We start from the raw sequence: 13295 nt of genomic DNA, 5'->3' as shown, positions 1-13295 counted from the left end.
GACTGTTAGCTAACAGTTCATTTTTTTTCTCTCCTCTTCTCTCACTTCCACCTTAGTATTCAATCTGCTCGTAGCTCACCCTAATACTTATTCTTAATATGAAAACCACACTATTACTGCAATAAATAATATTATAGTAATAACGATTATAAAACTCAGAGCACCGCGCGTCAGTGGTGAGGCCTGAGTGCAGCTGCCAATTCCAAATCTTCCGCTTGAAGTGTCCAATCCAAGGGAAACGTCAATGGTTTTTGCTCAAGCTTAACCTACCGCAGAACTTTATGCTCGCATGCCCCCAACAACCGCAAAACAGGAGACAAGTCAGTAATCGTCTTTCAAATTCAGCTTCATCACCCTGTGCGTCAGCCGGGGTCAATATATACCCCGTTGTTGTTCCCCCAGCAGGCAGCAGATCCACTACCGCTTCTCCTAGCTGTAGTTACATACTACGGGCAAAAAGGCACGATCGGCAGGGAGCAGCAATGGCAGCGGGAGCGGAGGTGCGGCTGCTGGGTGAGAGGCTGAGCCCGTACTGCATCCGGGTGCAGCAGGCGCTGGCGGTGAAGGGGGTGGCCGGCTACGAGTACGTGGAGGAGGACCTGGAGCGCAAGAGCCAGCTGCTGCTCCGCTCCAACCCGGTGCACGGGAAGGTGCCCGTGCTCATCCACCGCGGCGCGCCCGTGTGCGAGTCGCTCGTCATCGTGCAGTACGTGGACGAGGCGTGGGCCGGGCCCGCCATCCTGCCGTCCGATCCGTACGAGCGCTCCAGGGCTCGCTTCTGGGCCGCCTACATCGACGACAAGGCATACTTTCTCCTCGGCCCAAAAGTATATGTTCCCCCAATTTCAGACTACCAGAACCTAAAAATTTGACGGATGCTACTGCCAACTGCATGCAGTTCTTCCCGTCGTGGGAGCCGTTCTTCAAGTCCAAGGCGCCGGAGGAGAGGGCCGAGACGTTCAAGAACGCCCTCCCCGCGGTGGAGACGCTGGAGGGGGCGCTCGAGGAGTGCTCGAACGGGGGGCCCTTCTTCGGCGGCGACAGCGTCGGTTACGTGGACGTGGCGCTGGGCGGGTACCTGGGGTGGATCAAGGCCGTGGACGAGGTGGCCGGCACCTGCCTCCTCGACGGGGCCAGGTTCCCGCGCCTCGCCGCGTGGGCGGAGAGCTTCGCGGCGGCCGACGCCGTCCGGGGCGCGTCCCCCGCCGTGCAGGACATCGTGGCGTTCTACAAGAAGATGCAGGCCGGCGGCGAGACCGGCGCGTCGCACTGATCTCACCGCTGTCCGCGGCTATGTTACTTAGTAACTTATACTTACTAATAAATGTATACAAATAAAATTCGAGATTTTCCTTTTTGCTATGCAATTCTCGCTTTTTTTTTGTTTAACAAGATTTTTTTTTGAAAACCCGTTTAACAAGATTAGATTCTGGTCATTCTTGGCTCTCGAATCCCTGATAACGGGCGGCATGACTAGGTTGTTTTCATCTTTCCCGTGAGCATCAGAGCAAACGAAAGGCGGCGGGCCCCTCCCCGGAGCTGAAGATACCCTGTGACCGTGACGCTGCCTAAAGCAAAGCGCCGGCCGCCGGCCTACCTTACCTAGTGCAGCATCAGCAACGTCGCCACCGCCGCCGTCGACAGCGGCGGCCGAACATCCTCGCGCCGTCGTGCGGGGCGGGCAGCAGGATGCGCACGCGCCCGTGCAGGGCGTGTAGTGCACTCCCCGGCGGCCACCACCGTGCGCAATAATAATTGAACCGAATCGAACCGATTTTTGAACACGCCTCTGCACACTTGTAACGACCTGGAAGGGAAGACGGCCACGTTTTGACCGGACAAACTGGGTTGCAGGCCCCAACGCCAAACTGTTCGGCGCAACGGCAAAGCATCCAGCCGAACTACCATAAAAAATACTGGGATTATGCTTGTGCCGTTGGCAATTTTCTTTCGACGAAATATACATATACTAGAGATGCTACGCTACCATTTTCCTGGAGAAAGTGGGGGAAAATGCTATGCTCCCATCAGCACGGGACGAGATTCTTCAGAGTGCGACTGCTTTGGCTGACTGTCCAGTCGTCCATCCTCAGTTAACGAGCTTTCGGCTCGCAATAAAAAAGTCCGGGACCGAGCATATCCGCGTTGCCAAGTGGCTAACTCCAATCAAAATTTAATCCATCTTTTAAACCGGAAATTTTATATCTTGTCACGGAGAGATATGACACGCCAGGAAGCCTGGCCTACACGGGAGGCATGTTCCTAATTTAAAAGCGAAGCAACACGAAGCACAGCAACAGAGAGAGCCCTTCTCTCCCACGACCCCCACGCACGGCCGAATCGCGGGGCCCGAATCGCCCGCGCCGGAAGCCAAAGCAAAGCCGCGGGGAGTCGGGAAGGGAGAAGCGAGCAAGCGAAGCGGAGGAGGAGGAGGAGGAGGAGGAGGAGGGGGGCAGCATGGACGCCACGCCGGCGGCGGCGCGCAGGAAGAAGAAGGCGCCCGCCGAGGCCGCGAAGAAGCGGCCGGGAGGCGGGGCGCGGGGGCCCGGGCCAGGCGCGTCCCCTGCGGCGCCGCCCGCGGACCCCACCGGGAGCGGCGCGGCGGCGGCGGAGTGCGCGGCGGCGTGCTGCGTGCTCTGCGCGTGCCTGCCCGTGGCCGTGCTCTGCTGCGTGGCGCGCGCGCCGCTCCGCGTCGCGAGGCGGTGCTGCGGGCGCTGGAGGCGGCGGCCCCGGCGGCGGCTCGCGCCGGGGGGCTCCTCGTCGTTCTCGGACGCCGAGGCCGGGGAGTTCCTGCCGGGCGGAGGCCAGCCCCAGGCTCGGTCGCGCTCGCCGCGCGGTCGTGGCGGCCGGGCGACCTAGCAGCACCCCGCCTCCGGCGCCGCCGCGTCAACCGCCGCCGCCTCAGGATCGGAGGAGATTATTGGCGTCAAGTTAGTCAGTTACTGACATTTCCCCGATTTTTTTCCTCTGCAATTTTGTTGTAACCACAACCAGAGGATCTGCCGAGTAGGATCTGCTGCTGTTTAGATTTGCTCCTCCTCGGCTCTGTTTAGCTAATTAGCTCATCCAGAGAAGAAAAAAATGGTTGATATCGGCGAATCCCGACGGTTTTATCACGCCGATCTTACAAGGCCATGGCAAAGTGCAAGTGCATTGTCGTCTCTCTTTTTTTCTGTACATGGTCCGATCAAGAGATACATTTTCCCTTTTTTTGCGAGAAAGAGCTACATTTACCATTTGCATCTCCCATCCATCATTCTGCAAAAGAAACAAAAACAAAAAAAAGAAAAACGAAGGATTATTTTCTCCCTTTGATAGCCAGCCATTGAGCCATAGGTTGAGTACTGCTGCTGTTGGGAAGTGGACTGGTGAACTGCCGATCAGTTGCCGGTCAAACATACGTATGGCGCATTAATTTGCGTAAAAAACACTTACTTTAGTAAAGTATGGCGATTTTCGAATTCCGTTTCAGATGAAAGACCACTGCGGGTATATTAAATGAAGTATAGGATCAAAGTCAGGGCGAAAAGTAGGATTACTTCCTAAAATACTCTAATTTCTTATATCTTGATGTAAAAAAGTGATTTCTTATCGCCGCCCCCCACCTGAACGATCATGAGAACCACAACCACCAGCCGAAAGATGCCCTGATTTATCAGTCTGCTGTTGTTTGACCTGCCGCGGGCCACAGCGCAGTCTTGCCGCGCGCGCGCGCGAGCGAGCGGTCGGTCGAGCGCACGCCACGACCTGACACCGGACAAGCCCGCCGTAGCTTTGTTTAAGCGAATGGGATTCCGGCTGCCCGGTGGGATCCCCCGTCCGGCCGCCCCCGTGCACGTGCGGAGGACGAGCATCTCATCTGAGGCCGCGGCACGCCGGCAACGGCACTGGGCACGGCACGGCGCGGCGCCGCCCAAACCCAAAGGCTGCCCGGGTGGGCGGGCAGCTATTCACTCACGGGTACATCTACCTAGCAGCGAAAAAAATGGGGGCGGAGGCCGGAGCCCGGACTTGGAGGGCGATGCGAACCGGCGGTCGCTGTCGGGCGCCGATGACGAGGCCTGGTGCCGACCTCCTGGCGACGTCCGTGTGCGTCGCGTGCGGTCAGGGAGGTGAGAGATTCGTTGGCTCCGGTGGGCGGGCGAGGGAGGAGACCGGCAGCGGAGGGCATGCCTTCTCCGATCCGTGGAGGAGCGGCAGGTGGGCGACACGCCGTGAGCCCGTAACCCCCGCCGCGCGGCGCAGGCATCTCCTCGTGGCGTCTGCCGCGCGCAGCCGGCCTGCCTGCGCACGGCGCACCGCTTGTGCTTGGTAAGTGGTCACTGGTCACTGGCCGGTGGCTAGCAGGTGCTTGGCAGTTGGTAACTTTACTATGCATGCTAATACCGCGGTTAAAAACGTTGAGACTTTTACTTTCGTGCGTAACCCGATTATGAATTCAGTTCGGGCACCGTGGAGCATAACCATCGGCGGATGAGGAGTTCAGTGCGTCTCTCACGGTAAACGCTCGCAAACAAATAAGACTAGGAGTGGTCAATCATGCTGAATCAAACTGCATTACAGAATCGTCTAAAAAAACTGCATTACAGAACAAATACCAGGAACCATTCAACAAAAAAGAAACCTAAGAATATATGCCAGGAAGTGCGTACGCGAGATGTTTAGAAGAAAAATATCTTACTACGTGATGGCAAACTGAAGGAAAATCTCACTTCAGAAATAAAAGAAATAAGCCAAAAAGAAACTTCTCTGCTGCACAGCGCATGTGCCCACGAGATCGCGATGGTAAATAGCACGTGAAATAAATTAGAAACAAAACTTGACTGTCACTGAAGGAATACAGGAACATATAGCACCCCCGATGGTCTATTGTACATGTGGTCAAAGAAAATAGAGAAATCAAATGCATCAAATTGCACTATGATCTGAACCTACAACAATAAACAACCTCTGGTTGATCTTTAGCCCTTACAGATTAAAACATTTGACTTCTAAAATTGTACAATTGAAGTCAGAGGAAATATGGGACTGCAGTCCTTGGGCCTCGCATCTGGTTGTTCTCCTCTGTCTCTGTGAAGAACTTGACATCTCTTTCCTGGAAGCAGAGAAGTATAAAATAGAACAGCATCAGCTACATATCATGACACTGCTTTGTGTAAGTTAGGAAAAGCGCAGTGGGACGTAACATGCCAGCCACCGTACAGTCATAAACAAGATACATGACACGAGGTGATGTAAAACCCAGAGCAATTAGATGTGATGATGCAAAAAAGAATCAGAGGTCTTCTGGTACTTAATGACAAAAAATGAAGAGAATTTGCTTTTCCATGGTAACTTCTAGCCCCCTTCCTCAGCCAAAGACTTGCATATGCAGAAATCAGAATCTTTGCTGATGAATCACTACAACACACAGGGCGTTGATTCCCCAAAAAGAATGGTTGATGCGGTTAGGCAACATTTCACTTATGTCTATTGACAATCAACTCACACCCTGCTTCTATTGGAAGACACTAGCTTTATTCCTTGTTTTGGGTCCCAACCTCCGCCTATCACTAGCAAGTAAGAAAATTTCCTAACAAATAGTACTTGGTATAGTACGAACAAATAGTACCCCACTTAGCTGTACTGTAACATTACCTTGTATATCCACATCACTAAAGTAAAAGATCTAAAATAGTAAAATATTGGCCAGAAACACTGGATCCTTTTATGTTGCTCATCTGCAAACAATTATCTCTACAAAAACTGCCTGTATATATGCACAATAGAACCTGCTGAAGATTGAGCTGAATTTATTGTATGAATGGACTCAAAAGTAATCAGGTATGCAAAACACTGCAAGAAAATCCTTCTAGACAAAAGAACTAACATACCATCTTCTCATCGAAGCTTAATATAGAAGCTACATTGCCACATCTGTAGCAATAATTAGGTGCAGACCACACCTGAGGAAAAAATAGCAAAAAACTAATATGAGCATCACAAACAATTCAAATGATCACTCTGAAATAAAATACAAGCTACTTATATGATGCTACCAGTATGGAAGTATTTAGTATCTAGAGCGAATCAGTATGTGAATAAAGAACTCACAGTCACAAGGCCCTTCTCCTGAAACATGTACTTTAAGCCTTCCTGCACCAGCTGGTGAGCCCGGCAAACTAGCTCGATACTGTTAACAAAGTTGAACTGTATAGCAAAAAGTTAAATTTATTAGTAGTGAATAAAAAAGGCAATTAAGAATAATAAAATAACAAGATTGTATGCACACCTCTGCTGTGACTCGTGATCCGAACAGCCAACCTGCTCCACGGGGACTAACAGCCCATGTCTCTATCTCTTCAGGGTCACTCCACATAAGATCGCAGAAAGGTCCTTCATGGGGAATTTCACAATTGCGATCAATTGTTCGTATCTGGTGAGAAAAGATAATCAAACGTTTAATCTCATTGAAACATTTATTAATGAGAAAAATCAACCCCAGAATCATGTACCCAACTATTCTTCAGAAAATGGGTCAGCAAAGCTAAGGACCAAATCAACCCCAGAATCATGTACTCTACTATTCTAGGCAAAATGAGTCAACAATGCTAAGGAACAGTTACTTTCCAATGGCTCATAGATGACAATCATTCTTACTACTAAAGGAGATTGTATCACAAACATTTAGAATCAAACAGGAAATTTGGCAGCCTATATTTCTACTGTCCTTTTATAGAGCAAGTGAAATATATTTCTACTTTCTATATTTTCACTAAGTATGGCATACCTACAAGACAGGAAATTTGGAATCCTATAAAATGGGAAGGATCACATCATTCTTACTACTAAAGGAGATTGTATCACAAACATTTAGAATCAAACAGGAAATTTGGCAGCCTATATTTCTACTGTCCTTTTATAGAGCAAGTGAACTATATTTCTACTTTCTATATTTTCACTAAGTATGGAATACCTACAAGACAGGAAATTTGGAATCCTATAAAATGGGAAGGATCACACTTGAGCAAGGCTTCATAAACATCTATATGGACCGATGAATATAAGAAATCTACAGAAGAAAAGCTACGAACCTGATCAATTGTGCGTACATCAGGAGAAAGACCACCATGAACACAGAGGACCTGAATTCAGCATATAATTTAAGCATGGCTTGGCCCAAATAACATGATTTGACAACCTGTAGATTCTTTGCCCAAAGGAACTTACTTGGCCATTAATGATTGCTGAGAGTGTAAGGTAATCAAAAACATCAGTGCAGTACCGCCATGCATTAGCATTACCATACTTCCTCTGGCACTCATCATAGAAACCATACACCTAAAGATAAGTCACAGTATTATTAGTATGCCTGCATATAATATAAGTGCTAAGTTAGCATGTCATTTGTATCAGCTATTTGCGGTACAGTATGGATACAGTCATGCGACATATATTAAAGCTAAAACCTATGTGTCACCGATACGCGATACGGCGATACCGGTACAGATACGGCGATACGGCATCTCTCAAAAAATAAGGATACGCCAAATATATATATTTAAAAAATAATTATTTAGCATTTTTTAGAAATATATACAAGGAACCTACCCATAAAAGAAGAAATCCTATCATCATCAACATCTGCAGCTTAATTATGAGAGAAGCATTTGAAGGATGTGCTGTCATTTAGAGCAATGCTACGGCAAGACTATCATCATAACTAGCGTTGCAATTGTGATTTAGCTTTGGAACCTAGGCTGAAGGACCTTTCTAGCAGCGGTGGCACAAGCTTAGAAGTCCCTGACGGCTTGACGCAGACAAAATACAGAGGGTGTCCATGTTGTGGTAGGCGGCAGGATCAGAAGGCTGATACCAAATTGATATGGTAGATCTAGGGATAGCACGAAGAACCTGTTCGTCGCCCTCCCTTGGAGGCTCTGACTACTTTTAGGGTTCTTCTTGCTTGCCTCTAACTGATCCATCATAGTCTCTTTTATAGAGACGACTGACTTGACCCCTAAGCAATATCCTAACCGAATCAATCTAACTTATCTCTTTCCTAACAAACCCAACTAATTCTTATTCCAGGCACTGTTCACGCGCTACAGTACCACGTGGGCCCTGTACCGGCTCCACTTGCCATAACACTACTCCACCCTTCCAAGACAGCTCGTCCTTGAGCTGTGGTGGTAGCTACAGCAGAGAAGCAGAGGGGATGCCATGGCGAAGATGATGTCGAGGTTGCTGTGCAGGCCACCTGTGGCCCATGTTCTCCTTCAGAACGTTCACCAGCATGTGCTCGAGCGCTTCATCGGCGCCATACATCACCAAGGGATCCAGGATGCAGAGGACGCCTTCGCGAGCGCTCATGGCAAAGTCATCATCAGCCTTGCCGTAGATGCAGTAGGAGGTCGCAGTCGATGCCGATGCGGGCGACGAAGGGAGCAGGTGAGGCGCCACAGCCAACAACGAGGAGCCGCGCCCGCTGAAGCTGAAGACAGGGCTGCGCTTGCCGCAGTGGGCACGGCCGTAGGCGCTGGCGCGGACTGGGTCACCGGGGCCACTGCAGGCGATAGAGACGCCAAAGCCGAGGCTGCTCGTGGCGCTGGAGAACCTCCAATGGGCGGTAGCAGGTGGACGAACGGCCGTGGACTGGTGCAGAAGCGCACGGACGCGCGGGCGGCCGCAGACAGGCGGAGGCGCGCGCGGACGGCGTGCTGGCGGCCGCGGACGGAGGTGCGCGGACGACGCGCGGGCGGCCACGGATAGAGGTGCGCGGACGGGCGCCGCGCGACGAGCGCGGATAGGCGCATACAGCCGCGGGCGGGGGCGCGACGGGCGGGGACGGATCCACCGTGATGGGGGATGGACGCCGCAGCGGATGGGGCAGCCATATCCGCGACGGCCGGGGACGCCGCTGACGAGGATCTGGGCCGCCGTGGAAGGTAGCAACAGGCGGCGACAGACTGGCGGCGACGGATCCATGACGGGAAGGGGCTGCTGGTTCCCTCCCACAAGCGGATCGACGGCGGCAGCCGATGTTACTAGTGTCGCCGGTGGCTGCGGCGTTGGAGACGTCGACAGAGCTCCTGGCGTCACCGGTGGAGCAGCGGGGGACGGCGGTAACGACGACCGTGGTCCAGGGGTCGACGAAGACGAATCCACGCATGGCGCGGCGTAACCCGGAGGCGAGGCCGAGCGTGGCGCAGGTGTGGGCGCCATGACCCCGCGAGGTACGACGTGCGGCGTGGATGGCGGAGGCACCGGCGGCTGCGGCGGATGGGAAGGCGCCGGCGGAGCCGCTGGCGTCGCTTGCGGCGGTGGAGTAGAAGGCGCCGGCGGCGTCGATGTCGGGGGTGATGCAGGGGCAGGCACCCTTGTCGTTGTGGCCGCAGTGGTTGCCGGAGAGGATGTGCACATGGAGTCGAGCTTGGCGAAGATCTCGGCGACGATGGAAGATGCAGTCGTAGGCCGCGCTGATGTTGGTTCGGCGGCCGGTGCAAACTTGCGGCTGATGGCGGCAACAAATCCTGCCCACGAAGGAACACCAATGTTCCTCTCCACCCAGCAGTACCACTGATATGCGCTGCCCTTCAATTTGAAAGAAGCAATCCATACCTTCTCTTCTGCTGTCCCCCATGCATCGAAGCACTGGTTGCAGCGGTGCAGCCATTGCAAGGGGTTGGTACTCCCATCAAAGGCCGGGATGCGGAGATTGGGGGCTCTCATGGTGGCTGCCATGGGTGAATCACTGCTGCAGGGACTGGACGTGGTGGCTGGACTGAATGGAGGGTGAGAATTGGGAGGGATTTTGGGTGGGAGTTGTGTGCACAGGGGAAGAAATTGGCTCTGAATACCAAATGTTGTGGTAGGCGGCAGGATCAGAAGGCTGATACCAAATTGATATGGTAGATCTAGGGATAGCACGAAGAACCTGTTCGTCGCCCTCCCTTGGAGGCTCTGACTACTTTTAGGGTTCTTCTTGCTTGCCTCTAACTGATCCATCATAGTCTCTTTTATAGAGACGACTGACTTGACCCCTAAGCAATATCCTAACCGAATCAATCTAACTTGTCTCTTTCCTAACAAACCCAACTAATTCTTATTCCAGGCACTGTTCACGCGCTACAGTACCACGTGGGCCCTGGACCAGTTCCACTTGCCATAACAGTCCAACTGTCTATTGTCTATGGGCCAGCAGCTTCGTGTGCATGCAGAGGGGACTTCCTTCCAGCGGCGGCTATACAAGAGAGGCGTATCAGGGCGTATCGGCACGTATCCCCGTATCGCGCTGTATCCGATATGGGTACGGCGACCTGTTTGCTGTATCGGTGATACGTAGGCTAAAACATTAACCATATGATGATATAAACATATAACCTTTGCACAGATTGAATAAGACCAAAAATGATTTAAGAGGCACCATGCGCGGTGACCTTTTGAGCTCATTTGAGAGCAGAACACAAGAATCATGAGATCATACATCAGATACGGACATTTATTTGCAGCAAAAATGGCCTACGTATAGAATTATCAGTTTTTCCGTACCAGGACATACCTGTGTCAGCTGCCTACTTTCATGGTTTCCACGCAGAAGGGTTATGTGAGCTGGATACCTAAAGCCAGTTGGAAAATTCAGCAACAAGAATTAGCCATAGATGTTGACGATTCTTGGAAAAATTCTAAATGGGAACTGAAGTGAAAATAGTACAATGAAGACTATGAAAAGCAATGCTACTTCATTACTATGTTAGTTCAGTAGGAAAAACAGGCCCTGTTCAGCTGGGCACAAAAGGCTGGGCTGGAGCTGCTGGACCAAATCACGGCCGCGAGTCCAGCCCCAGCAGCGTCCTTTCCCAGCGAACTGAACAGGCTGACATATGGTGAGAATGGATGCTTCCTTTTCACATTTGCACTTCCAGCAGCCAAAATTTGGGAAGAAATTTCAGTGTGTTCAAACACGGAAAACTCATCATTCCATTACCACATATGTTGGTACACAGTGCAATGCATGGTTAAACCTGTTTAGATCAACTCCAGGATATCACTTGTATTGCTCAGAAATCAGAACCGCATACATTACTTTTTTAAATGCATGACAAACTAAAAGCTAAATTGATCGGTAGACTATCCAAGAATTCAGGAAAAATAGTGTGAACAAGGGAGCCATGAAGGTGCAATAGGATATGACAATAGTCAATCAGCAATATTAGTCAATAGGCTAATTCTGTCTAGTAAACAAACCATGTATCTTTAGTAAGAGAACGAGGTTATGTTATACTACAAAAATATGACTATGAATTGGACCTGGTCTGAAGTCTGAACTAGTGAGTAGCGAGGTTCTATTATACTAACAAAGCGAAATAGTGAAGCAGGCAAGCAGCTGCTACAGAAGAAGCTAAGCAGCAGAAACTTTGATTGCCAAAATCAAGCGAGCAATCAACTATCACCAAACAGGAAGCTAACTAAATACCTTGCTTTTAGTAGCAAGAGAATGGTGAAAACCTCCAGACTGTTGAAGCCACGGTCCACAAAATCACCCTGTGAATGAACCAAGCTTGATTTAGGAAAAATATTATCATGATAATGGCGAATACAATATCACTGCTCACAGGAGAAACGAAAAGAAAAAAAAGGCTCCACAGTCCGCACCATGAAAATATAGTTGGTCTCCGGGACGTGGCCACCAGTCGCAAACAGCTTCATCAGGTCATGGAACTGCCCGTGGATGTCACCACACACCGTCACGGGGCTGTTCACCGGCTGAACGTTCGACTCTTCGATGAGGATCTCCTTCACCTGGACATCCAGCAAAACCAGCATCAGTTACACAGACACAACCAGTATACTCAGCAAAGGCAACCCTTTCCCAAATCTACCTCCAACCACTACGAACCGTTACCCTAACAGGCTAACACCCCAGCGCGCCCGCTGGGAGCGCGCGTGCGGCCGCCCGAGCGAGCAACGCGGCGAGAAAAACGCTAGGCGCGGAACGAGCGAGCAAGAGGGTAGAAAACTCACGTATTCGCAGAGGGACTGGAGCTCGTGCTCGGCGAGGTGCTGGCCCTCCTTGACCTTGGAGATCCACAGATCCAAATCCATCGCGGCGCGGCGGCGGCCAACTGGGGTGCGGGGGAGATTCGGGGGCGGAGGCGCCGGGGATGGGTCCGGTCAGAGAGGAGCGGTCCGCCCTCGGTTATTGGCGCCGCCTCGATCGCGGCCGGGAGGCGGGCGGCGAGAGGGGAACGAGGAGCCGGGGAGGGGACAGGAGGCGAGGTTGCGATTTGCGCCTGGCTTTTTGGGCGGCTGGCTGGAGTGAGGGGAAATCGAAGAGCGCCTTGGCTGGCTCGCTCACAGCCTCGTGCTTGCGACGGCACCATACGGACGACGACGGGTCGTAAATTGGTTGGGAGGCTCGTTCTATCTGCAGTTTCCTTTTTCTTCTTTGGCTTTTCTTGTTTTGTTTTGTTTTGTTTTGGGTCAACATAATACTCAATCTCTTCTTTCAAAAAAAACATAATACTCTTTCCTCCATATGTAGAACGCACGTATATCTGTTAAATAAGCTTACGTTTTTTACAAGACTTGAGTTAAACTTCTAAACTTTAGCTATCAAGAACTCTCAAAATATTTGATTTGACAAATATAACAGTAAACCTGAATGTTATGTTTTGAAAATAATTTTCTTTAAGTTATAGTTTGTTAGACTTATTAGACATCAAATTTATATTATATAGTGCTCAAGTTAGAGCAACTCCAAGAGACTCTCTATATCTTTTTTTATTGCTAGAAATAGAGATTTAGATAGAAAAATATCTTCCAACAACTTCTTCAAAGTGGTTATCCAAATGTAGTTATCCTTCATTCCTCATTTCTAGCTAGCCAAAGATAGATAACATAAATAGCTTTCTAGAGTGTACTTAAGATATAGAAAAATTGTTGTAGAGTGGAAACATATAGAGAGAGATCTTTATGCAAAAGAGTCTCCAAATGATAATTTAGAGAGTGAGATTTAGAAAGACTCTTGGAGATGCTCTTACGCTTAGTTTTGTAAACGGTGCCATCCAAAATATAAGTAGTTGTTACTGAAGTAATTGCCATCTAAAATCGGTTAAGTATCTGATATAAAGCCATTCCACGGAGCCAGTAGAAGTTTTGGTACATGCCTCTCTCGAGAATAGTTGGAAGACCTAGCGCACATGCCAGGCGTCATATCTACTTTAAAACATGTCGTATCCCGTACATTGAGCAATGGAAGGCATTAAGCAGATGTATTTCTTAGGAAGCTAATCATATTAGGAAAGTCGCATCAC

The 13295-nt window shown here is 50.2% G+C and overlaps 3 protein-coding genes across 3 annotated transcripts; 2 read left to right on the top strand and 1 right to left on the bottom strand.

Moving 5' to 3' along the window:
- Nucleotides 1–216: 216 nt before the first annotated feature.
- On the top strand, nt 217–1364 carry LOC120675385 (probable glutathione S-transferase GSTU6). The gene is made up of 2 exons (XM_039956597.1): nt 217–803; nt 899–1364. Exons 1-2 carry the CDS (start codon nt 282–284, stop codon nt 1271–1273), a joined length of 897 nt encoding a protein of 298 aa, XP_039812531.1. The 5' UTR covers nt 217–281; the 3' UTR covers nt 1274–1364.
- An 825-nt stretch (nt 1365–2189) lies between these two features.
- On the top strand, nt 2190–3247 carry LOC120675423 (translation initiation factor IF-2-like). Its single transcript, XM_039956644.1, has one exon. It carries the CDS (start codon nt 2458–2460, stop codon nt 2857–2859), a length of 402 nt encoding a protein of 133 aa, XP_039812578.1. The 5' UTR covers nt 2190–2457; the 3' UTR covers nt 2860–3247.
- A 1535-nt stretch (nt 3248–4782) lies between these two features.
- On the bottom strand, nt 4783–12395 carry LOC120675381 (phytochrome-associated serine/threonine-protein phosphatase). Its single transcript, XM_039956593.1, has 10 exons — nt 12004–12395; nt 11635–11781; nt 11456–11523; nt 10541–10598; nt 7210–7320; nt 7074–7124; nt 6272–6415; nt 6094–6189; nt 5874–5945; nt 4783–5095 (listed from the first exon to the last, which is right to left on the bottom strand). The coding sequence occupies exons 1-10, from the start codon at nt 12082–12084 to the stop codon at nt 5012–5014; spliced, it is 912 nt and encodes a 303-aa protein (XP_039812527.1). The 5' UTR covers nt 12085–12395; the 3' UTR covers nt 4783–5011.
- Between the last annotated feature and the right edge of the window lie 900 nt (nt 12396–13295).

This window comes from Panicum virgatum, chromosome 5N (assembly GCF_016808335.1).
Source record: "Panicum virgatum strain AP13 chromosome 5N, P.virgatum_v5, whole genome shotgun sequence".
In the NCBI taxonomy this organism is placed as follows: Eukaryota; Viridiplantae; Streptophyta; class Magnoliopsida; order Poales; family Poaceae; genus Panicum; species Panicum virgatum.
This window is presented reverse-complemented; position numbering and strand designations above follow the sequence as displayed.